The sequence below is a fragment of the Pimephales promelas genome, chromosome 8 (genome assembly GCF_988280905.1).
Source record: "Pimephales promelas chromosome 8, fPimPro1.hap1.1, whole genome shotgun sequence".
Lineage (NCBI taxonomy): Eukaryota > Metazoa > Chordata > Actinopteri > Cypriniformes > Leuciscidae > Pimephales > Pimephales promelas.
Window position 1 is genome coordinate 13,362,433 of NC_142776.1, and position 26,128 is coordinate 13,388,560.

The 26,128-nt window shown below is 41.3% G+C and overlaps 1 protein-coding gene across 3 annotated transcripts in view; it reads right to left on the reverse strand.

Moving 5' to 3' along the window:
• The window catches only part of LOC120466956 (uncharacterized), an 81,457-nt gene extending 73,648 nt beyond the window's left edge, over positions 1–7,809 (reverse strand). For 2 of the 3 annotated variants that reach the window (XM_039655677.2, XM_089133979.1), the window contains exon 1: positions 7,683–7,809. In XM_039655677.2, coding sequence (XP_039511611.2) covers positions 7,683–7,692 — 10 coding nt within the window. In that variant the 5' untranslated portion in view covers positions 7,693–7,809. Of the gene's footprint in view, positions 1–7,373; positions 7,661–7,682 lie in introns of those variants that run through there. The other variant, XM_089133980.1, reaches the window with a different exon arrangement.
• Positions 7,810–26,128: the final 18,319 nt, after the last annotated feature.

Here is a 26,128-nt window from a genome sequence, read left to right on the forward strand (position 1 = left end):
GTCTTTATATCTTTATTCGTTCATGGCGAGTCCGCATCGCATCTTCATCTTTGCAGTGACGCAGAAAACACCAGTTTATTAATAAACAATTAAATGCCTCTTTGCTATTTTTACACATTCACTTTTGCCGGCTCGTGCGCTTGAGTGCGCCTTTGTGCGCTTGAGTGCGCCTTTATCATTATCCTGTATAGCCTATTTAAGTTATTAAATCAATATAAAGGGGCGATTTGTCCACTAATGGCTTAAATAAGCAACTAATAGTCGACTAGAAAAAAAACTTTAGTCGGAAGCAGGGTTGAGCGCGCGACCCTGAGCGAAATGAGCGAGCCGAGGAATCTTCAGAAATGCGCTCTTCGCTCACATGCTTTGATCGTAAGAAAGGAATATTGACATAATTAATCATTAGATTATATCTCATACACTGCCCATCATTTTAATCCCATATCAAACACAGTCGCCTATGTTATGTCTATTTTAATGTTTTTAAACAGACCTGTCTTGCCAAATGAAATCTCTTCTTTTCTTTTTTTTAAACATTTTGACACAGCAGCACTTTTATTTTCTCTATTTTTGTTTTTGTTTGTTTAGTTTGTATTTAGATACTACTTGTTACTTCAATAAATGTGAACATTTTAAGCTTTAGCATTGTGTTGGGACGAGGGGGGCAGTGGGACTTTAAAATTCCCCCTTGTTAAAAAAAATAATAAGCAGCAATTAGCAGCAGCTATCCGTCAAAACCCAGCAATCAAAGGTATTGAAACACCACAACAAATACATAAAATCTCACTCTATGCAGATGATATCCTACTATATATACAAGAACCCCTAACATCTACTCAAGAAATAATCAAAACAATCCAGTCCTTCTCAAAAATATCCGATTATGCAATAAACTGGAATAAATCCTCCATCCTCCCTTTACATAAAACCAAATGGGATGTGGCACCCCATCAATCACCAATACCTATTTGTCAGGATCACATCACTTACTTAGGCATTAAGATTTCCTCCAGACTGTCAGAGTTGGTAACACTCAACTTCACACCACTACTAAAAAAAATAGAAGACGATTTGCTCAGGTGGCTCAACCTCCCAATCTCCATAATCGGCAGGATAGCAGCAATAAAAATGACGATTCTACCAAAAATTAACTACCTATTCTCAATGATTCCAACCCACCCCACACTTACCTGGTTTAAATCACTAGACTCCATTATAACTCACTTCTACTGGAAAAATAAAACGCCAAGGATAAAACTCACTACACTACAAAAGAGTAAGGTTCAAGGAGGACTAGAAGCACCAAATTTCCAATATTACTCAATGGCTAACCAACTGCAATACATATACAAATGGATTCACCCCACCCAATCTGATATTATATGGCTAGATATAGAACAATCATTATGCAAAGAATTAAATATAGCTGACATACCGTTCCTCACCAAATCAATTAAACAACACACATGTTTTAATGCAGTAACTATAGCCTCCACTCTGACAGCCTGGTGGAAATTTCACCAAATCACAAACTCTACATTAGCTCCATCTAACCTCACTCCACTATGGAACAACCGTGATTTTATAAGCAATAAAAAAAAACATTGAATTTTCACACATGGGCGGAAAGGGGTATCACCCACATTAACCTCCTGAGACCCTGCGTGCACATACGGGGACATCACATTTTTGGTTCTGTGCAGCATAATACTTAATTCTGTGTGACTGGAACATGTTTTTCACAAACGAGGACACTTACACTGCCATCTGGTGGCGTCAGAAGAGAAAAAAAATTAACATAAATAATTTAAAGATGGCAGAGAAAACAGGTCACATGTCACGCAGCCACTCCAGACCAAAACTTCCACAAGGTAAACAATCTAATAACATTTCATTGTTGATTCTTGTTAAGTTATGCATATTAGTGTTGTATGTTTGAAACGGCATGCACATTTGACAAACTTTTGTAAAAATAAAGATTTACCAAGCTGCTAAAGTTGATGTCCCCATATGTGGACATTGGGACTAAGCTTCGTTGAAACTTGCAAAAAAAAATGAAAATTTGTAGTTGCATTGAGCTTCGTGGCAGGCTCACACACTCGAGCGCACACACACACACACACACTCAACGGGGCGGGGCTTCACTCACGATCGCGCATGCACACATACACACACTTGCTCACTCGCACACACACACACACACACGCGCGCGCACTCTCTCTCTCTCTCTCGCTCGCTCACTCACTCGCTATCGCTTACACACACATCACTCACTCGCGATCGCGCGCACACACACACACATACGCTCTCTCTTGCTCGATCTCCACCGTGGTGGAGCTCTGAAAATCAAAAAATCCCCTGGAAAAGATGGGCTGATTTTTAGAATTGCGCATCCAATGGTGCACCTCTCCTGGGCACGAATAAAGCCCATGGAGGGTTCAGGGGCAACAGTTACACAGTCTTTCACACCGGCTAAGTGTGATCCACTGTTCCCACAGATAAAAAGAACATTTCTAGTTTGGAGAAGCAGAAATTTTGGAGCATTGCAAAAAAGAAATCAAATTTTCAATTTGTTTTGGATAGGTTTTTTTATGTGGATATTATATATTATTATGGATATTATATTTCATTATTATATTTATTTTGTTTTTCCATATCAATTTTCAGAAGTTATGCATGCAAGAGTAACAATGAAAAATGTTCAGGCACAATGCTCATGCTGTAAAAAAAAAAATAGATTTGCACTTTTTTACACAATGGTGTATTGATTGTTTTCTGTGCATACAGACAATTTTTTGTTTTTAGTTTTTTCAAAAAGTGCTTCATGTTCAAATATAATATCTGGTTATATTTCTTGCTCCCTCCTAACCCCAAAAAGCTAAGAAATCTAAAAGCACACCAAACCAAAACTCAGGTCTCAAGTAGTTAAGATAGACCCACTGTCCTTGCATGAGGACATCATTTTATGCAAAAACTACTTCCTGTACAAAAACAAATTTTAGTTATTATACTTATTAGGTCCTACTTGTCCCAAATAGCAAGAAAAATTATAAAATGCACACCAGGCAAACTCTCGGGTCTCAGGAGGTTAAGCATATTTTCAAATCCAACACATTTAAACCATTTCCACAACTGGCTCAGGAGTATGGCATCGGGAACAACGAATTTTTAAAATACCTACAAATCAAATCTTCTGTCCTGGCAAAAATAAACATCGGAGATACAAATTTAGAACTTCCACCGGCAATATCAGACATGGTCAACATTTCCTCTCCAAAAAAACTGCTCTCTAAAATATACAAAATTATCTCAAATCAACTTCAGACTATATACTTACCAACAATAAAATGGGAAAATGATCTTTCAATAGCCACTGATGCCAACTTCTGGACCCAAATCTGTAAAAACGTCTATCTCATGTCCAAAAATGCGAATCTTCAGTTAATACAATACAAAATACTCCACAGAACACATTACACAGGCAATAGATTAGCTAAAATGGGTTTCACATCAGAAGTTTGCACACATTGCAATCAAAATTCTACAGATACATACATCCATGCAACCTGGCACTGCACTCCAATCAAACACTTTTGGGAAGAGGTCACACACTCACTATCCACTATAGTTGGCTGCCACATCCCATTGTCGCCTTCCCTTTGCTTGCTGGGGGACCTCACAATAATCACTGATAAAACTATAAACTCTAAAATACTCCTCATAGCGCTAACCATCGCCAAGAAAACTATCCTCATGAACTGGAAAACCAGAAATAAATTACACATTACCATTTGGAAAAATCTTATTACAGACTTCATTGCAATGGAACTCGCATCTCCCCTTCATAATTACACATCTGAAACTGACCTCTACCGTCCAACACTTTCTGACCTCTTACAGCTATGAATCCCTTCTCTGTTCTTAACTCAGACTATAACCAACCCACGAATATTTGTGCATTTTAGTTGTTCGAACTTGTTTTTGTCATCATTGTTGTTGCTATCTTTACTGTCACTGTTATGATTACTATTTTCACTTTTATTTTATTTTTTGTTGTTTCATTGTTGTAATTGCTGTTGTTGCTGTCTTTTGCTCTCACCGTTGTGATCACCACTGCCATCATCATTGTCATTTATTATTATTATTATTACTACTATTATTATTATTATTATTATCATCATCAATATTGCCATTGTCAATGCTGTAGAATTAGAATGTAGAACTAGAATTAAGCGTCATTGTCATCACTAATGCAATAACTTCCCCCTTATCTTTTCATGGGTTTTTAATGCACCACAACATAGAAAAGGAAAAAAAAAAAAAAAAAAAAAAAAAAGAATAAGTATATTTGGAAAAACATCGCAAACACCAAGGCAGGCAAGACAGGCGAGAAGTAGTTTCAACGGGACAGCATCTCTGGCCCAATTTGAGACATTCTCGCACTGTACTCCCTCTTTTAATGCACTTTAGACATTGCACATAACACACAAAAAAAAAAAAAAAAAAAAAACAGAAAAATAGGAAAAGATAGGGACTGATGAGATATGGGGGAAGGTGGTCTTATATTATATTATATTATTATATTATATTATTATATTATCATATTTTGTACAGGATTGACAATGGCAATTGTTACATAGGAGGAAGGATGGAAATAAAAATCTACAAAAACAATATGGGCAGTATGGTGGTAGTGGGGAGTGATGGTAAGGACAATGGTAATAAATAATAAATGGTTACTTTGTGTACACACGCATACACATACCCACGCTCATACACGCTCACTTACACACTTAGATCAAACACTTAAATCACTCTTGCCACTGCTGGAATTATGGATTTACAAGATTGCTCACTACTGCACTATGTTGGTTTGTTTGTATGTATGTCTGACTGTTAAATAAAAAAATAAAAATAAAAAAAATAATAATAATTCATGCTGACTCTGTTACTCCAACTCTGAGCGAACTCTCTGCTCCTAGTCAAGGACTCAGGTGCTGCGGTTATCACTCTTCCCAAGTGCTTCGCCTTCAGAAAATATATTTCCCAGTATTTATATGGTTAAAAGATGGCTAGTCTCATATAACTTTGTTATTTGTACAGTCTATGACTATACAAACCACAACATGTAAATAGGAAAATGTTTGCATTATTTTGTCACTCATTTGGATTAGTATGCCAGCTGCAACCATTTACATCCAGTCTTTGTGCTAAGCTAGACTAACGGTGGGTGCGTCAAACAGACATAGCATGCACAGAGATGAAAAAGGTATGTATGGACCAGTGGCGGTTCTACTTTGAATTACACCCAGAGCGAGACCCCCTTTTACTATTATTAATAGTAAAATTCGTACCGATTTTCCCATGGCTGTCGTTGCTATAGAACCATGCACTCATTACACTGCGCTCTACACAACAACAAAGGAGTTTTAGTAGCTAATGTATTTCCACCACAGAAAAACGCTTGCTGTAGCTCTGCTAAAAGATTTATTTACGGCGAAGAGAAAAAACACCCAAGTGTTTGGGTGCACGTGCACTCCCATACTGAAAAGTTTATGAGCGCGCTTCCCGTGAGCGCATAATGAGCGCGCTTCCCGTGCGCCTATTTGAAACATAGAGGATTTGAAATAACGACCTCGAGCGCGCAAAAGACGCGATACGTGAACTAATCAGGAGATCCCCTTGACATCGCTTCTGCGCACGGCACCTTCTCAGCAAGCAGGGCGCCATTGCCAATAATTTAATCGAAATAAAAAATAGAAAAACTTCGCGGCACAGAGTATTTTTTTAACTGCTCGTGCCGCCCCCCACGTGACATGAAGAAATGCCGCCCCGGGCGACTGCCCGGTTCGCCCGTGCCTAGAACCGCTACTGATGGACTTATCTAACTCTGGGGGATAAGGTGAAAAGGCTAAAGTCTCAAAAAGTTGGAGTTTTCCTTTAAGTCATTTAAACGCACCTGACGTCCTAATCACCATTTCCTAACTCATAAAATACGAAATTCCCAGAAGTACTTGAATGCATGGTCCAATAGTATGGTCCAAATCCAACTGTAAATATATTAGGCTACATATGCATTATTCTTTATTAAGTCAAGTCAAGTCGAGTCATCTTCAGACACCTTTATTGAGCGCTTTAATATAGACTATTGTTTAAGTAGCTTTACAGTGTGATAACGGTAAATTAATGCAACAAAGATTGTTTTGGCTGTACAGCAGCTCTTGAAAAAAGTCGTTGTCCAGTAAGTTCAACGTTGATTAATTTCCGTTGTAAAAATCCTAGTTATCTGGAGAAAACAGATGTCATCGTCCAGCTCAGCTCAGTTCTGAGTCAATTTTGTCTTTAACTATTTTGAGTTTTGACCATTATTTTTTTACTAACATGTTACTTTTAACAAGACAAATACAGTGTTTTCTACAATAAATAGTGTCATGGTGCCTTTATATTGAATACTGACACAGCAGTGCAGCCTATAGGCTTTTACAGATCGTTAATTGTATGACGTCGCTTAGCATAGTAGTGCAATGCAGAAGTAAGACTATATCTCCGCGCTACAGATAATCTGAAAACAGGTTATAATGATTCTAGAATAGAATCAATGCATTCTATTTAAAAACGTTGTATAGAATAAATACAGTCGGTTGGTCTGGGAACGCCCCCGGGAACACCCCGTCACGTGATGTGAATTTAGCCCGTGGGGGAAAACATTGCCTTGGCGCTCATTGAAATACATAGGACAATCATGCCGAAGAGTTGCTGTGTCGTTTTCTGTACCACCAATAAACTAACAAATTATAAATTGAAGTTCTACATCCTTTCTTACATGCATACAGAACCGGATAGGAGGACAAAATGGCAAAATTACTAATATCTTATTAGATTATACTGTGTGAGTAGATGTGTGATATAGTACTAGATGTTTTGTCTGACAGATTTGTCTGACGTTACATCCCTTACGAAAAGTAATCCTATAGTATTCTATAGTAGTTTATAATTCTTCTGTGATGTTCTTTAATACCTCTATACTTCTAGGTTATGTCCCAAAACTATAGTATTCCTATAGGATTAACGTTACTATAATATTTTGTCCTAAAATACTACAAGATTCCTTTAGTTGTTTTTCATAAGGGATATGTCTCATTCACATTAGTGTTATCAGCTGAAGGTTATCAGACTGCAGCCTGTGAGAATTCGGATAACTGTCAGCAAAGTCCCTCTGCAACTGATCACCGTTTTACAAAAGGATTAATAGTTTGGAGTGAAGCATACGTACAATTGGTAAGTGACATGGTTTTATGGACTTATAGTAACTTATACGCAAGTTGATTGAGTTAGCTACAGGCATGCTGCCGGTATCTTCCGCGATGTCTTACCTGGATATTCAACCAGATATTCTGGAAACGACACCTCCGGCCATTTGGTTGGGTCATTGACCCAGTTTTTAATTAAATAAGGGCAATCATAACCTATTACAGTTCATTTTGCAATGTACCATTGCCGGTCGGCAGGCATAAATGACTCGCAATATGACATTTTTGTCATTCAAATACATAGGATGGTCGCGCTGCTTTCCCCCAACTATGACGCATTGCCGACTGTATGTATAGATTTAAATTCAAGACTACAATCAGTAGATTCCATTCTATTCAAAGGTTGTGGTTTTTCGGTATGGTAGGTCTTACCGCGTTCCATGTCTTCCCGTCTGTATTTGTGTCAGCTGATACGCACAAACCGCTGAGGTCACTGTACACGTCCGCTCACCAGTACAGGTTCCATTCTGACGTGTACCTCAACTTCTCGGGAAATCTGGCATAACTGGAAGATAAAGGAATGTAGTTGCACCGTTCATACTCAAGAGGGCAGACGATGATCAAATTAAGTGATTTTGACTTAAAACGGGTGCTACTCCTATCTAAAACACAGACATGTTGTCAACTCATCTGCTAAATTAAAATTGCAGTTTACAGTACATAATTTTCCAGTGCATTTAATTATGTAATATCAGATATGAAAAGTGTAGCCTTTATGAACAAAAATACATAAATCTGGTTCAGCAAGTTCTTTAACGTTTTACTGATTGAAATAATCGGTAACACTTGACTTTAATATTCATTACCTTAGTTAACATGAACAAAGAATGAACAATACTTCTTAGGCATTTATTAATCTTAGGTAATATTCATTTTAACATTTACTAATGTCATTGAAATCAAAGGTTGAATTTGTTAACATTAGTTTGTTACAAACAATGAACAGTTGGATTTTTATTAACTAACATTAACAAAGATTAATAAATACTGTGACGCATGTATGGTTAGTTCAAGTTAGTAAATACACTAATGTAATGAACCTTAATGTAAAGTGGTAATATCTTAATTTTAATGCTGTTCAGTCAACAAATTATTCTTTCTAGACTTCTTTCTAGTTCTTTTTCTCAACACAGTGGCGTGTGCCACAAGTGAGAAAATTCAGAAAACAGTTTTGGCCCATTTGTGAACCTTAGGCCTATATAATTTGTGTATGGTCAAGTTCTGTAATGCTGTTGGTCTATGTGGCCATTATTTACCCATATTTACACCACAATTATTTTTTATTTAAAATGTCAATTTTTTTATTATTAAAGAAAGCATTTTAAACAACAGAAGTGTGCTGATATTGGTGGTGATGTTAAAATCTATCTATAACATTCAAATTTAATATATTCTTTAAAAGTACATATGAATGTGTATGGTCTCCATGGTCACATCAGGGCAAACAGGAAGTTCTTTGCCGACCTCCATGGTCGCATCAAGGCAGACAGGGGATGCGTCCCAATTTGCCTGCTTATACTATGCCCTAAAAGTATGTACTCTTCTTGTGAAGAAACAGTACAAACTTTTGAGTGTGTAGCAAAAGAGTAGGCAAGCCTTGGGATTGGGACATACTACTTCGTCATCTTTAATGGACAGCTCTGTCGCATGCATCCTATCACCGTAAATTGCCCTGTCACTCATCTCGTCACAGTTAAAATCCTCCATTCAATCTAATATAATTTCTTACCATTTCGGAGAGAAATGTTGTTGTACGTACTTCTGCCAGTTGTGGGTCTTTTATGCGGAGACTCTCCTCATGTGTTTGCAATTTGAATGTAATGATGCATTTAAAATTGAATGGCTATAACCGTATCTTTACAAAGGTTCACAATGCTGCTGCAGATGCAATAAAATGTAGACGACACTGAATAAATAAATTTTCGTTAGGTTAGAGACTGATAATTAATCACTTAAACCTTTTATCAAAACCTCTCTACACAACCGCCAGACTTGCACGTTCCTCTATGTCTGTAGTTGTTTGTAGTTCTTACCGAATCCTCGTCCAACACGTGATGGGTTGTGGGCAATATCAGCCGTCAGAGTGTGCATCGATCTGCACTTTGCATTCTGACATATATATATATATATATATATATATATATATATGTAAAAAATAACCGTGATTTTAACGGTAAAATACTGTAAAAATGCTACAGTGCAAAACTGTTAATTGGTTAACAGAAAGTTTCCGTACTATACACGGTAAATAACTGTGATATAATTTTACAGTAAAATACCGTTAAATTTACAGTTTTTGAAAGTGAAAAACAACCAATTATTGTATAATTTACAATTATACAATTGTAATTACAATAACTGTACAATTGCAGTAATGTACAATTACAATAATTACAATAATTTACAATCTGGCCTCGAAGAGATTCTGGCAAACTGTCCGGCGCCTCAGGAGAGGGAAGCAGTCCCCCACCAATGCTGTTTACAGTAGGGGTGGGCGGCTGCTGACCTCAACTGGGGATGTCGTCGGGCGGTGGAAGGAATACTTCGAGGATCTCCTCAATCCCGCCGCCACGTCACGCCTGGGTGCTCCAGGAATATGGGGTCCGGGGTCCTTTGTTAAGGGCTGTCCGGTCTCTGTATGACCGAAGCAGGAGCTTGGTTCGCATTCCCGGTAATAAGTCAGACTTCTTCCCAGTGCATGTTGGACTCCGGCAGGGCTGCCCTTTGTCGCCGGTTCTGTTCATAATTTTTATGGACGGAATTTCTAGGCGCAGCCAGGGGCCGGAGGGTGTCAGGTTTGGGGACCGCACGATTTCGTCTCTGCTCTTTGCGGATGATGTTGTCGTGTTGGCCCCTTCACACCTGGACAATCAGCATGCACTGGGGAGGTTTGCAGTGAAGCGGCTGGGATGAGAATCAGCACCTCCAAATCTGAGGCCATGGTCCTCAGTCGGAAAAGGGTGGCTTGCTCACTTCAGGTTGGTGGAGAAATCCTTCCTCAAGTGGAGGAGTTTAAGTATCTTGGGGTTTTGTTCACGAGTGGGGGTAGGATGGAACGGGAGATTGACAGGCGGATCGGTGCAGCTTCTGCAGTAATGCGGTCGATGTACCGGTCTGTTGTGGTGAAGAAGGAGCTAAGCCGTAAGGCAAAGCTCTCGATTTACCAGTCAATCTACGTTCCTACTCTCACCTATGGTCATGAGCTTTGGGTCATGACCGAAAGGACAAGATCCCGGATACAGGCGGCCGAAATGAGCTTTCTCTGCAGAGTGTCTGGGCGATTCCTTAGAGATGGGGTGAGAAGCTCGGTCACTCGGGAGGAGCTCAGAGTAGAGCCCCTGCTCCTCCACATCGAGAGGGGTCAGCTGAGGTGGCTCGGGCATCTGTTCCGGATGCCTCCTGGACGCCTCCCCGGGGAGGTGTTCCGGGCACGTCCCACTGGGCGGAGGCCCCGGGGAAGACCTAGGACACGCTGGAAAGACTATGGGTGCTTCTCATTTCTTATTTGTGCATCCTTGTTTCCTTTCCTTGCTTCCTTTCCTTGTGTCTCAGCTCCACCCCCTGTAGGACGCGAGGGAAGGAAGCGAGGAAAGGAAAGGAGGACAGAGGAATCGAATAAAAGCTTTTTTATATACATTGGAATACTTGATCACTGGAGTGTCACTCCACAGTGTCATCAGCAGCGCTAAAAGGATCTGCCCTTATGTTGTTGAAGATTGGTTATTTAATAATTTCATAATAAATAATAATAAAGAGAGGCTATACTGTTGAAATATCTGAGATGTGTGGTTTATATAAACTGCAAAGGTAAAGTATAAATTAAAATGATTGTGACCGATGTGAAGGGGGAGGAGAATTGACACGTGCGTCACGTTTAGTCAATATAACAGTTCCGCGTAGGATGCACCTGTGTATCCTCACTTATGACTCCTTAGGAAGCCTCCTCACTCCTCGATCCTCGACTCCTCACGGTGCAATTAGAGAATTGAGATGTCCTTCAAGATGGCTGAGCTCGATCGGTTTCCGGGTCATAGGAGGGAGGACGGAGGAGCGAGGAGACGAGGAGGGATATTGAGAAGCACCCTATGTCTCCCGGCTGGCCTGGGAACGCCTCGGTGTCCCCCCAGAAGAGCTAGAGGAAGTGTCTAGGGAGAGGGAAGTCTGGGCATCTCTGCTTAGACTGCTGCCCCCGCGACCCGGCTCCAGATGAAGCGGAAGAAGATGGATGGATGGATTGTATAATTTACAGTGAAAAAACGTAAATTGACATTACCACAATTCCCTGTGTGAGTTTTTAAAAAAGTGAAAAAGAACCAATTATTGTATAATTTACAGTGAAAAAACGTAAATTGACATTCCCACAATTCCCTGTGTGACACTTCACATTTTATGTATTTTTGTTGAAATAACTAGGTTCCTCATAGTTTCATTATTTTTTTCTAATTTCTAATCAGTTATGTACATTAGGGTTTTATGTTACATTTAATGTTGTTTATTGAATGTTTTTTTTTTATTTCATGTGTGTTACCATGATGGTGTTTAATGTTTGTGTGAATTACACTGTGCAGCTTCTTTAAATAAGTATTGCTTATGTAAGTATTCACTTGTGGTGAGCTGTGATTGCTCATGTAATTCTAATCACTGCTGTGATGATTGTTGGTTGTCAGTGTATTATAATGGTCTAAAACAGATATCAATACGTCAATAAGCTGGTAAATAAACATTTTATCAGAAAACAAAATATGATTTATTATAAGTTAAGTCTGTAAAACCATTAACGTTCCTACCATATTTTTTTCCGTTTTTTTACCGGAAAATTTAAGGTTTATTTTTAGACCATCTGGGTATCTTTGGAACACTCATTTCAACATACTACGATTTGGGACGTACTAATTCTATTTTCCAATACTATTTAGGATGGATAGTATGCAAATTAGGATGCAGCAAGGGAGTTCATGGATCACAAGGCTGGACTCTGGGACAGTAGCAAACACTGGAGTGATTTCATGGACTGAAGTGGACTCTGAAGCGAACTCTTAAACTGAAGCGCAGTGCACGGCCCAAACACACCAAACTGCCATTGCCATAACAGGGAGTACAGTTGTCGGTGGGACCACCTCTGAGACCTCCAGACTTGATGCCACTGTAAAGATACCAGCTGCATCATCGGTGTGTCTTCTAGGCCAGGGATTCCCAAAATTTTCCATGACAAGGCTCCCCAAATACCACTAGGTTCTGGCCAAGGCCCCCCTTTTACATGATGTGTTATTGAACCCATCGACAATTCTACGGAAAATGTAGAAATAAATAAATAAAACATGGCCTGGTGGCAACATTCAACAACATTAAGACATTAATAAAATAAAACATTAATAAAACATCTGAACATCCATTAACCTTTATTGGTGTTGAAATAATAACTTCTGTATGTCAGATCTTCATATATCTTCATATCTGGTTCAGTATTTTCAACATTGTATCTGTGTGTGTCAGTGAATGGAAAAATAGAGAGATCTTAACGAGGGTGTGTGTGTTTGTGTGTGTGTGTGTGCGTGTGTGTGTGAGAGAGAGAGCTAGTGTTGTAGTCAAGACCACCTAACCTGAGACCAAGACAAGACCAACACCAGAGTGCATCGAGACCAAGACAAGACCAAGGCTTTTAGGGGCCGAGACCAAGACCGAGGGAGGGCGAGACCGATTCAACTCAATTATGCCCAGGTTCACCCCTTTTTGCTCCACAGACAAATGACTGGAATTATCTTGTCAGACAGATGTAGTTGTAACGAAGCTCAAGACAGATTGGAATCCATTTGCAGCTTTATTGAAGACAGGTCAAACAGGCAAGGGTCAGAGATCGGCAGAACAGGGTTATCACAGGACAGGCACAGAGATTGGTCAGATAACAGGCCTGTAGTTCTTGTCTTCGGACAGCCTGAAGGAGATGTGTATGAGCCTGATCCCAGATCGTTTCACTCTTGCGTAGCCATTCGCTCACAGAAGGTAATTCTGTCGGTTCTCCGGACCAAGGAAACAGGGGAGGTTGAAAGCCGAGTATACACTTGAAAGGAGTTACACCTGTAGCTGGTTTGACCAAAGAATTTTGTGCGTATTCTGCCCAAAATAAATATCTGCTCCACTCGGTTTGTTCCTTTTGACAATAAGCTCTTAGAAAACGTGTGACATCTTGATTCAGGCGTTCAGTTTGTCCATTGGATTGAGGGTGGTATCCTGAGGTTAAAATAATGTTGACGTTTAAACTTTTAAAGAATGCAGACCAGACTCTAGAAGTAAACTGAGGGCCTCGATCAGAAACAATGTCTTCAGGTAGACCATAAAAACGGAACACTTGGTTGCAAAGAATTTCGGCTGTTTCTAAAGCAGTAGGGAGTTTGGGTAGGGGTATGAGTCGGCATGCTTTGGAGAATCTGTCCACTATGGTAAGGATGGTGGTGTGCCCTTGAGATTTGGGTAGATCGGTGATGAAATCGGTTGCAATATGAGACCAGGGTCGTTGGGGTGTGGGGAGTGGTGTTAATAGGCCTGCCGGTAGCTGTCTGGGTGTTTTGGACATGTTACAATTGACACAACTCTTCACTTGTTTGGTGGTATCAGGCGATAATGTGGGCCACCAAAAGCGGTTCTGTAGGAGCTGAATCGTTGCAGTAATACCTGGATGCCCAGAGCTGGGAGTTGAATGAACGTGATCGATGAGTCTGGCTCTGAATGCTTCTGGGACAAACAGTCGATTGTCTGGACATGCTGATGGGGTCTGCGTGTGATTGTTAGCCTGTTGGATTTCAGTGATAATATCCCATTGGACGGGAGCCACCAGTAGACTGGACTGGATAATGTTTTCAGGAGTGGGATTTTGAATGGTACCTTCAGCTTGACGTGAGAGTGCATCTGCTTTGACATTTTTGGACCCTGGGCGATATGTGACGGTGAACTGGAAACGGGTGAAAAATAAAGCCCATCTTGCCTGTCGAGGATTGAGACGTTTAGCAGATCGTAGATATTCTAAGTTCTTGTGATCGGTGAAAATGATGAAGGGTTGACTAGCTCCTTCCAGCCAATGTCGCCACTCCTCTAATGCTAGTTTCATTGCCAATAACTCTCTATTCCCCACATCATAGTTCTGCTCTGCCGGTGAAAGTTTGCGGGAAAAAAAGGCGCATGGAAACATCTTCTCAGGATTACCTTGTCGTTGAGATAACACTGCCCCCACACCAGTGCTTGAAGCGTCAACCTCCACAATGAATTGTCTTTTGGGATCCCGATGATGGAGAATGGGTGCAGAAGTGAATCGAGACTTGAGTTCCTCGAAAGCCTGTTCCGCCTCATTGGACCATTTTAGTTTGGACGATTGGCGTTTGGTCATAGCCGTGAGAGGGGCAGCAATGATACTGAAGTTGCGAATGAATCTTCTGTAGAAGTTTGCGAATCCTAAAAACCGCTGTAGTTCCTTCAGAGTCTGAGGTAACGGCCATTCCAGAACCCCCTTTACCTTCTTTTCGTCCATGGCGACCCCCTCCTGGCTGATAATGTAACCCAAGAACGATGTGCTCGTCTGATGAAATTCACATTTCTCTGCTTTGGCGAAGAGCTGATGTTGAATGAGTCGTTCAAGGACTAACCTGACCTGTTGAACATGTTCTTCCATGGAATTCGAGTAGATCAGAATATTGTCAATGTAAACTATCACCCACTTGTCCAGCATGTCTCGAAAGATATCATGCATGAAGGATTGGAACACTGACGGACTGTTGGACAAACCGAAAGGCATGACAAGGTATTCGTAGTGCCCACTAGTGGTGGAAAATGCCGTCTTCCACTCATCCCCCTCTCGGATACGAATCAAATTATAAGCATTGCGTAAATCCAGCTTAGTGAAAAATTTGGCCTGTCAAAGTTGTTCAAGTGCTGCTGGTACTAGAGGAAGAGGATAACGGAATTTCACTGTAATGTCGTTCAGAGCCCGGTAGTCAATGCAGGGTCGTAAACCTCCGTACTTTTTCTTTACAAAGAAGAATCCAGCAGCAGCGGGGGAAGTTGAGGGTCGAATGAATCCTTTGGTGAGTTCCTCCTGAATATGAGTTTTCATGGCTTCTGATTCGGGTTGAGATAAAGGGAACACTCGGCCACGGGGTGGTGAGGTACCCGGGAGGAGGTCAATAGCACAGTCAGTGGAGCGATGTTCGGGAAGCTGGGAAGCTTTCTTCTTACTAAATGCCTCCAGGAGATCAGCATACACAACAGGAATTTCAGTTTCCTCGTGAGATATTGTCTCTGGATCAGTTTTGGACAAAGGGTTTTGATTTTCTCGGGGTGAATTAATTTTATTGGCATTTCGAGACTCGTTTTCTGCTGCATGAAGAGGGGCACGAATTACGGGAGTCTGGCAGTGGTCGTGACATAATGAGTTCCATTGTATAATTTGCCGCTCTGTCCAGGAAATTTGGGGATCATGAGCTCGTAACCAAGGAAACCCCAAGACGATGGGGTGATGGGGTGATTGAATCACATAAAAATTGATCAGTTCAGTATGCAGGGAGCTTACACGCAGTTCAATCTTTTCAGTCAAACTCTGAATTCTTCCTTCCCCTAGGGGTCGACCATCTAGCGCCTCCACTGCCAAGGAGGAAAGACAAGGGATTAGCTTAAGCTTGCAATGGTCGGCAAAAGTATGAGATATAAAATTGCCCACGGCTCCAGAGTCTATGAGAGCCGTAGTTCTGAACTGTTCTCCTCTAATAGTGATTACAACTGGCAATTTAAAGTTAGAGGGTTTTGAGGGGATATCTGTGCATGAACTCACCGAGCGAGGGGCAGTTGATGGATGAACCGGACAGGCGAATTTCAGATGTCCTGGCTGACCACAGTACATGCAGAGTCTCTGCTGTCTGCGGCGTTCTGTGCATGAACTCACCGAGCGAGGGGCAGTTGATGGACGAACCGGACAGACGAATTTCAGATGTCCTGGCTGACCACAGTACATGCAGAGTCTCTGCTGTCTGCGGCGTTCTCTCTCCTCAGGAGAGAGATGAGAAAATCCGACCTGCATAGGCTCTAGTTCAGTGGAGGTTTCAGGTTGGGGGCGTTGGCTGAACCGGATCGATCGGCGTGAACGAATCAGCGAGTCAACTTGAATGGCCAGATCAATATATTCAGACAAAGATTTACCCTCGTCACGGCAGGCGAGTTCAGATTGCAGCTCTACGGTGAGACCCTTGCGAAATAAAGTCTTCAATGTGCTCTCAACCCAGTTGGTTTGTGCCGCGAGTGTGCGGAAGGTTAGAGCAAAATCAGCAGCAGATCTATTACCCTGAGAGAGCGATAACAATTGCTCGCCGGCATCTCCACGCTCTGACACATGTTTGAAAACTTGACGGAACTGTTGGATGAACTCACTGAAAGAGGTGAAAGAAGAGCCGGTATTCCTCCAAACCGCTGTCGCCTATTCTAGCGCCCGTCCGGTCAGCAGTGAGCAAACGAACGCGATCCGGCTGGCATCCGTACCATACAGTGATGGTTGTTGTTCCACAAAGAGCGTACATTGGAGAAGGAATCCTTTGCATTTAGTCGGGTTACCGTCGAATTTTTCAGGGAAAGCCAGTCGCGGGGCTACGGAAGTAGTGGGATTCACTGGCGGGTTCTCCACAGGAGGATTAGCAGGTGTAACAGGCGGATTAGAAATGGCAGTTCGTAATTCATGCAACCCTTGAACAAGCTTTTCAGTGAGTGTCGTCAGGTGGCTGAGTTGCTGGTGTTGGAGATCCAGGCGAGATGCTTGAGACGTGAGTTCGGAGGAAATTTGTAATACTGCTGCTGGATTCGTAGTCGGCGAAGTATTCTGTAACGAAGCTCGAGACAGATTGGAATCCATTTGCAGCTTTATTGAAGACAGGTCAAACAGGCAAGGGTCAGAGATCGGCAGAACAGGGTTATCACAGGACAGGCACAGAGATTGGTCAGATAACAGGCAGAAGATCAGGACAGGCAGCAGACAACGGTAATCCAAAACAATCTGAATCAGGGCAGGCAGCAGGCTAACGAGGGTGGTAGAACAATCCAAGGTCGGTACACAAAACAGGCAGATCAGGGTTAAACGCTCAGTCATTACAGCCGTGGCAATGCAATACTTCGCACTGAATCAATGTTTGAGTGTGGCTTAAATAGAAAGTCTGATGAAGTTCAGGTGTGTGTGTAATCAGGGTGGTGCATTATGGTAAGTGAAGTCCTGATACGAGTTAGTACTCTGGTGATGGCTCCCTCTGTTGGCTGAGAGGAGGCGGTGCGGGAGCCTGCTCCGTAACAGTAGTCAAACAGATGTATGTCCTTTCCTCTCTTTTTGTGTCCATCTCTCCATATCTCATGCTTGCTGTCTTCACTATAGCACTGCACCAAATAGACACATTTAAAGACAAGTATTCAAAATGGTATTTGTGAAATGTAAGTGACTGAGATTAAATTGGTTATGTTTTGTGTCAGTATTGTCTTTTATTACTTTACTTTTTTAAAAGTCTATTGTGTTTGTTTATATGAAGTAAAAATAAAAATAAAATATTTGGGAAAAAAGAAACAATTCTAGATGACCGGTGTTATACTTTGGAGTACAGTTGTGGTGTAAATATAAAGAAAAAGCATAATCTCAAAAATATTCACAACAGTGCAGTTCATTAGGGCAAATTACTTCTCAGGTATACAAACATATTTCTGTTAGTAGAAAGCAGTTTATTTTTAGTGTAAAACAGTGGTCCTTTAATACTTATAAAAAAGACCATATGATTATCATTGTTAATTTGTTATTTTGATTTCTATAGACCCTCTTGGTGAGAAGTAATCCTCTTCATTCTTTAGGAAAGACTGTCAGGGGCGGCGCCAGATCATTTTTAACGCAGGTGCTGAGGGGGTGCTAGATCATTGACAGCCAATGACAGGGGGAGCAGCGCAATTTTTATATATATATATATATATATATATTGCACAGTGCACCGATAGGCCTACTTCAAAAGTATCGCGATACTCGGAAATTAAAAACCTATACCTAAATTTATTAGAATCGATAGCCTACTTTTATGAATAACCACATTCCAGATTTGTAAGAAAGACGTATCGATGTGTGCAACGCACGCTTCCAGTCCCACCCTATGGACTGTGTTTCTCCTCACGCACGCAGCAAAGAAGCGGCAGCTTCACGACACAAACACTTCAGCGAGACAGCTGCAAGCACGAGTGAGCACATGTGATACTGTGGCCGCCGGTCAGTAGCGGAGTGTGGCAATCCAAGTCGGGACTTTTCCCGGTGAGCCGCGAGTGTTGAGGCCTCGAGGGCTGGTCTGATAGTTATACATTGCAAGTTCTTGGCAACACTATCCGGCGGCCTGTACACAATAGTCTCTGCTACGGCGATAGATTGAAGCTCGCGCCCGAGTAAAGCCTTGTTTATACGAAGGGAGCCCGCCAAAAATGATGTCATTGCGGTGTGGGCGGTCGCATTGCGCCTGGCGGTGTGCACGGCACTTTTTGTAACTTTGCGCGCGGCGCCACATCCGAAGATGGACGACTACGAGCCGAATCTGGCCGAGTACGATCTGTACCAGCATGTTTATGATCCTTCTATACACAGATACATTTGCATTGATGGGCGACCACAACATCTCATTTTGTGAACAACACATTTGCATTAAGCACCTAGTTCGCACTTGTCTAAAGTAATTGGTTACATCTACAAAATAAGCCTACAATAGCAGAATTAAGCCCTGCTGGTAAAATTAAGGTTTAAAACTCTCCATCAAGGCTTCAGTTGTTTAACTAGTTTACATGCAGTGAAAGTAGGCTACAATAAACCTACTGCATTTACTCTTTTATGAATTAGCAATGGGCTCTATGCACGGCGGTATTTCCGGTGAAGGTGTAAGGATGCTCGATAACTTCCGCCGATCGTAGAGTCCAATGCAATACCGAGAATTTATATTGAATTTTATACTCCATGGTTATACTAAAGAAACGTTAGTCACAAAAACAGATAAAACAGACACCCCTCGTTGTGTTTATGCTTCCTTTTAAAATTATATTAAATAAACATAACTATATATAAAATTACATCTAAACGTATGTACGTTTCGTTTCAAAGACGGGAGGACAGTAAATTTTGAAGACTCTGCCATAATCCTGTTTTCCTCGGTTTTCCTCCGCTTAAATCTCCACAACCGGAAATGGACGAGCATCCTTGCGTCAAATGCGGAACTTATGCGTGCATATAGCCCATTAATACTACTAATAAACGGCAAACTACTTCTTCACTGCTGATTCCTGGTGGTTTAGAGGAGAATTACTCCAAGTTCGCCCCCTGTCGTTTCACAGAATAGCACAACGGCGAGCGCGTCAAGTATAAATGCCTCGTCCGTTTGGAGAGGTGCGCGCGCAGGCAGCGGAGACTCGCGCTCTTGCGGATGCGTCGAGTATAAACAAGGCTTACGCCGCCTTCACACTGGCAGTTTAAATCAGCTCCGTAATACGCAATACGTTCCCAACGGACGTCGTACTAAACAGTGAAAAGCGTCAGACGCGGGTAGAACAAAAATGGCGGAGAGATTAAAGGTTGATTCTGTCAGTTCTGTATGATCTCTCTGATGAGGGTTATGCTGCGTGAGGAAAGTTGCTGAGGACGTTTTAATGTCAGGTCGGCTAAAAAATGTGATATAGTGGTCAATAGTTCAATATCTACCTTCAATTTAATTGTATTAACTGCCCTTATAAACGTTAGAAAATCATGAAAATAAAAAATGACATGACAACTTATCGTTATAAAATCATTATTTATTTTATTAAAAGTTAATAATTCAGGTTTGTTTATCAGTACATAGCAACGCTCAACTTGCTTTTCGCACGAGTTCAAAATTTTGAACGCATCCGGATGACCAACGGACACGATTTTCTTCGCACCGCACACGGTCGGACCCGTTTCGGACCCATTCGCATGCGGTCTGCGAATCTCCATAGGAAATGAATGACTTCCGGTCGTTTCGCAGCCGCATCGGAGCTGCTTTCAACTGCCAGTGTGAAGGCGGCGTTAAAGCGACCGCGCGAGCCGCAAAAGCCTAGCAACTTTCTTAGATAGCATAAATAATTTGTAACCTGCTAAAATAAAGCATACAAAACATCATAATCAGAGCATGTGCATGTTTGTCAGTGATATAGGTTATTACAGCATTTAAAGAGCATAACCTGTCCTACACAAAACGGACTCCTTGTCAAACTCCATACTGTCAAAATCCGATTCTGAAACGTTGTCAACCTCGGGCTGAGGTAAATTTATGTAGGCTACTCATTTTCACAAACTAAATTAGAATTACGAGTTTGCTTACTTGACAGAAGGAAACGCTCCATCTTTCTAAATAATTCTAATACATTGCAATTTACGTGACCTGATATATACGTCAGACGTCATTATGCGTAATGAGTAAAATGTTTGTCTTAAATTATTTTATCATTTATTAATTAAAATACTACGAAAACATTTATTTCTATTAGTAAACTGTTTTCTATTCAGCCAAAATATAATTGCTTCCAGATATTATTTTTGGGGTTGGGGGTGCTATTGGGGTGCTTTGGTCTATCTTGGGGGTGCTGAAGCACCTGCTAGCCCCTCCCTAGGACCGCCTATGAAGACTGTCCATCTCTAGATCTGGACATCTTTTATTCTGGCTCAATGAACAATAATACAAATAAATAAATACAAATAATAATAATAACAATAATAACATTAAAAATATATACTTTTTTGACAAAATCTTTGTCTGAATTTATGTATGTTTTATTTTGTGTAATAGGCTTCATATTCATGTTATACCTTTTTTAAAGAATGTGACTGTTGAATATGAGCTTGTGTGTGTTTGGAATCTGTGAGTGTAAAGGCACAGCTTGGAAAGGCTTGATAGGTAACACAGGAATTGTAATGCTCTCTCTCTCTCTCTCTCTCTCTCTCTCACTGTCACTCCTCCCTTTAGCTCTTCAGCTCCCTCCTTCTCCTCCACACGTTCCATGTCTGAGGTCATTACAAATCCAGAAGTTCCAAGCACAGACAACATCTGTGTTAGAGGGTAGACAAAGACCTTAGCAGCGTGGAAGACAAGGAGCGGAAAAGCAGACAGAAGACAGTGACAGCAGATGTATTCACCGAGCGATTTTCAGTAGTGAAATCATCCTGCCTGCTCAGGGGAGTGAGGGGCACAGGGTGAGAGGGGGGCGGATGCACACTCTCTACTCTCTTGCCCTGCGTTTCTGTTGCCCCCTCCGCCGACTTCGTTGGTCCTCTCCACCACCACCACCTCTCATTCCATCGTCTGTGCCTGCTTCAGGCGCAAGTACCCCGTGGTGTGTCTGTGGCATGGAGAAAGAGAGGGAGGATAAAGAGACAGAGGGGAGGGAGAAACCAGAGCCGCTGACAGATGTGGAGCGAGGCATCATTCAGGATACCTGGGCGCGTGTTTACGAAACCTGTGAGGATGTGGGCGTCACTATACTGATCAGGTGCAGTAATTTACAAGAACCATTAGAGGTCTTGTTTTATTGTCTTTGCACTATGTTAAAATCGTTGTACTCTTTTAATGTGATAAAAGAGTTATCAAAAGTTATCAAAATTTGTATTTTTCGAAAGCAGCAAAGATATTCTTCCAGTGTTTTTCAATCATATGCACTTTCTTCTTTAACCATCAATTCTCATTCTGCCATTAGACGTGCAGATGGTGGGCAGAGAAGAATACTGGCAAGCAGACCTTTCATGGTGGATATTTTAGAACACAGGGACAAGCCGCTGGCATACAAACACACAGATACATCCACAGTACATGCAAGTGAAAAAAAACAACAACAAAACAAAACACTTTTTTTGTAAATTTTTTTTGCTCTTGCAGCTGGTATTCCCAAATTAGGCTTGATAATGGACAGATGCCAAGGGAAGATGTTCCATGACATCTTTTTCCACATGCCTTTTCACAGTGTCAAAGCTTCTCCAATATGCACACCATAGAGCAAATCCATCTTTACAGTAGCTCCTATTTTTTAACACTCACCAAATAGAATTTAGCAGGTATAGATCCTTACCAATCCCTGCAATACCTTTGTATGTTTTCTGTGATAATTCGGTAGATTCTGTCACAACGCTGTACGTGTTAGATAATAACTAACTCCAGAGATAGATTTAACAGGGTTTGTAGTACTCACAATCCCTTGTGAGTTTACAGTGCTGCATGTATTGCATAAACTGAAATAAACCAAAAATGGGTAACACTTTATTTTAAGGGTCCAGAATAATATTAAAGGTGCAATGTGTGATATTTCTGAGGATCTATTGACAGAAATGCAGTATAAGATCCATAACTATGTTCAGTAGTGTATAAAGACCTTACTCAGTGAACCGTTATGTTTTTAGTATCTTAGAATTAGACATTTATATCTACATAACCACGGGCACCCCCTTCTATGAAGGTTGACATATTGTGACGTCATGTTTCTACCAAAGCAGACAGCGAACAAACAACGCTACACAGTGCGTTTTGTCACTACCTTGAAAGAGAAGCCGCAGAAAGCTAAAAGCTTGCCATAGACACCGTGAGTAGTGACTTTTCCCTTGTCTGTGGTAAAAATAAAAATAAAATATGTAGTTGGATTGTTTCATGTAACTTAGTTCTTCTCCCTCGCTGCGTTATGGCTTTGACAATCAGCTGATTAGTACTGTTGACTGTAAACCAGTAACGGGAGGTAACCCGTCGATCTCGGTCGACAAGTCGATCTTGGAAGCATTTTAAGTCGATCGCAAAGAGTTTTCAAAACTAGAGAAAAAAACTAATATAAAAAATATAAAAAAAATATTTTTATTAATTATTATTTATTAATTTGTGTGTAGTAATTGGTGTGTAAGGGATGCGGAGGTGCACAATGTTATAATCATGTCATTTTTGCCGCGCATACCTTTGGGCTCATGCGGACGTGTCGAATATAAATAATGCTTTGCGCTTTAACCAGCTCAGCCACAGCCCTACGGCATAACAGCTCATATTAGCCAGCTAAACTTTTACTACCCTGTTATAAAAAATATATAGCTGCATAGTTTCATGTGGTCCTTTTCCCTTGCTGTATTATGGGTTTGCTATGTGGGGAGAAATGTGCTGGTTACGTTCGTGAGGCAATCAACTGATTACTATTATTATATTATATATTAAGACCCTTGATCCTCACCTGACTATGGCTTTGTAAACTTTATCCATGATGTGATAAAGAAACAGAAACAGTGACAATGTTACACACTCTTGGCTTACTCTAGCTATTCTCTGCTGTCTCAGACAATGATATGTTTGTCCCATTTTAGCCACCGTAGCTTCTTCGAAAGGGAGGGGTGACCAGTGGGCTGAGCTAATAGTGCAACTGGCAACCAAACTGCTAGATGCCACTAAAATCTACACACTGCACCTTTAAGGATTGATGAATGATTAACTTGTTCACAATTAAGCATTAGTTAAGCACGAACACACTAATCCATGATTAACTTTACATTTTAAGAGTCCTGAATTATGCATTAGTTAAGTAAGGGATAATGTACATCCAGGCGGTGGTTCTCTCAAAATAACCCCCGACAAGGGTGATCAGGACCCCAACGCAAAGCTGAGGTAAAATTTATTATTACACGGCTACTTTCCATATAAGTAAATAATTAGACAGAAAATATTAATCTGAGTTGAAATATTTTATTATGTATTTTTATTAAAGCTTCCGCAGAGACCAGTTGCTAGCGCGTCAAGTTCAAACTAGACATACATTTAAAAAATACGGTATACAGTCATACCACTTCTTGCACAACATTTCGACACATAAATAATTATGGGGACAAGATATATTGATTTCAGATTAAACTGTCTTAAAATCGGACCTGTTTGTATCTCACAGTGGTGAGCCGTCAGGGCCAGCAAGGCCTTCTCTGCTGGCCAAAACACTATCAGAATCACTGACTTGCACTTTAATATATTTTTTCCATGAATGCAGTGGCAGTTCTACTTTGAATTACACCCAGGGCGAGACCCCCTTCGAGCGCCCCCTTCATTACACTGCGCTCTCCACAACAACAACAAAGTTTTAGTAGCTAATGTATTTCCACCACAGAAAAACGCTTGCTGTAGCTCTGCTAAAAGATTTACAGGGGTTGGACAATGAAACTGAAACACCTGGTTTTACAACACAATAATTTGTTATTGTATAATAATATTGTGTAATAATTTGTTATTGCAAAATGAGGGCCTCATTTTGCATCCAAATAAAGCACCAATTGACAGATAGAAGTCCTTCACAGTGGCCAGAGGGATTATGAGCCGTTCCTCTTCCAGAACAGTGTCCAGGTCACTATATGATGCTGGTGTACTCGCTCCTCCAAAACACCTCAATAATATTCAGATCTGGTGACTGTGCAGACCATGGGAGATGTTCAACATCACTTTCATCTTCATCAAACCCTTCTGTCACAAGTCTTCCTGTGTGTGTTGGTGCATGATCATGCTGATACACGGTTTGAGCATCAGGTGCTCATGATCCTCCAGAAGGGTTTGGTAGTCCTCGGCAGTGTCGTGTCCATCAAATACAATCAAGATTGTCATGATATTGGAGCTCAAACCATCACTGATCCACCCGCGCTTCACTCTGAAGATTGGCCGCCAAGCATATAGATGTGAAACCTCCAACATTGGCCAGCGTTTCAGTTTCATTGTCCAACCCCTGTAGACTATTTACGGAGAAAAGAAAAAACACCCAAGTGTTTGGTGCACGTGCACTCCCATACTGAAAAGTTTATGAGCGCGCTTCCATTGAGCGCATAATGAGCGTGCGCCTATTTGAAACATAGAGGATTTGAAATAACGACCTCGAGCGCGCAAAAGACGCGATACGTGAACTAATCAGGAGATCCCCTTGACATCGCTTCTGCGCACGGCACCTTCTCAGCAAGCAGGGCGCCATTGCCAATAATTGAATCGAAATGATAAAAAATAGAAAAACTTCGCGGCACAGAGGATTTTTTTAACTGCTCGTGCCTTCCCCCATGTGACATGAAGAAATTCTGCCCTGGGCAACTGCCCGGTTCGCCCGTGCCTAGAACCGCTACTTCATGAATGAGCATTAAATTATCCAAATAGTTCGTTCTCTTAATTTCATAGCTTTTCTCTTGGTTGAGCCATGTATTGAGAGAGTTACGACGCGCTTTGATGTCGCCGCAAGGCTGTCACGTGGTTCATGGAGGCCCCAATAGTTCCAAAACAGACGCGGGCTGTCATGTTCTTCAATGGACAGACAACAGCGATCGCACCGTGTCGGTGCAAGCAGTCGAGACTGGCCGGTTTTAGTCTATGGCCAAGAATCAATATCCAAGCATAGTGCTCCTGCAAAGACAAAGTCCCGAGCTGGCTGTGAAGAATCATCTTCTTTTCAGAGTTGTGAACCAACAGTCTGGAGACAAAAGACAACAGGTAGTCTTACCGGAGAAATACCGTAGGATGGTCCTGCGATCTCTACACGATACTGGACACCTTGGAGTTGAACGGACGACTGAACTCCTTAAGGAACGATTCTACTGGCCGAGAATGAATACTGAAATTGAGAGTTACGTCAAGAACTGTGGGAGATGCATCGCAAGGAAGTCAATTCCACAACGAGCTGCTCCATTGGGTCAGATCACAAGTACAGGTCCAATTGACCTAGTTTGCATAGACTTCTTGTCTATTGAGCCGGACTCGCGAGGGATCGCAAATGTGTTGGTCATAACAGATCATTTCACA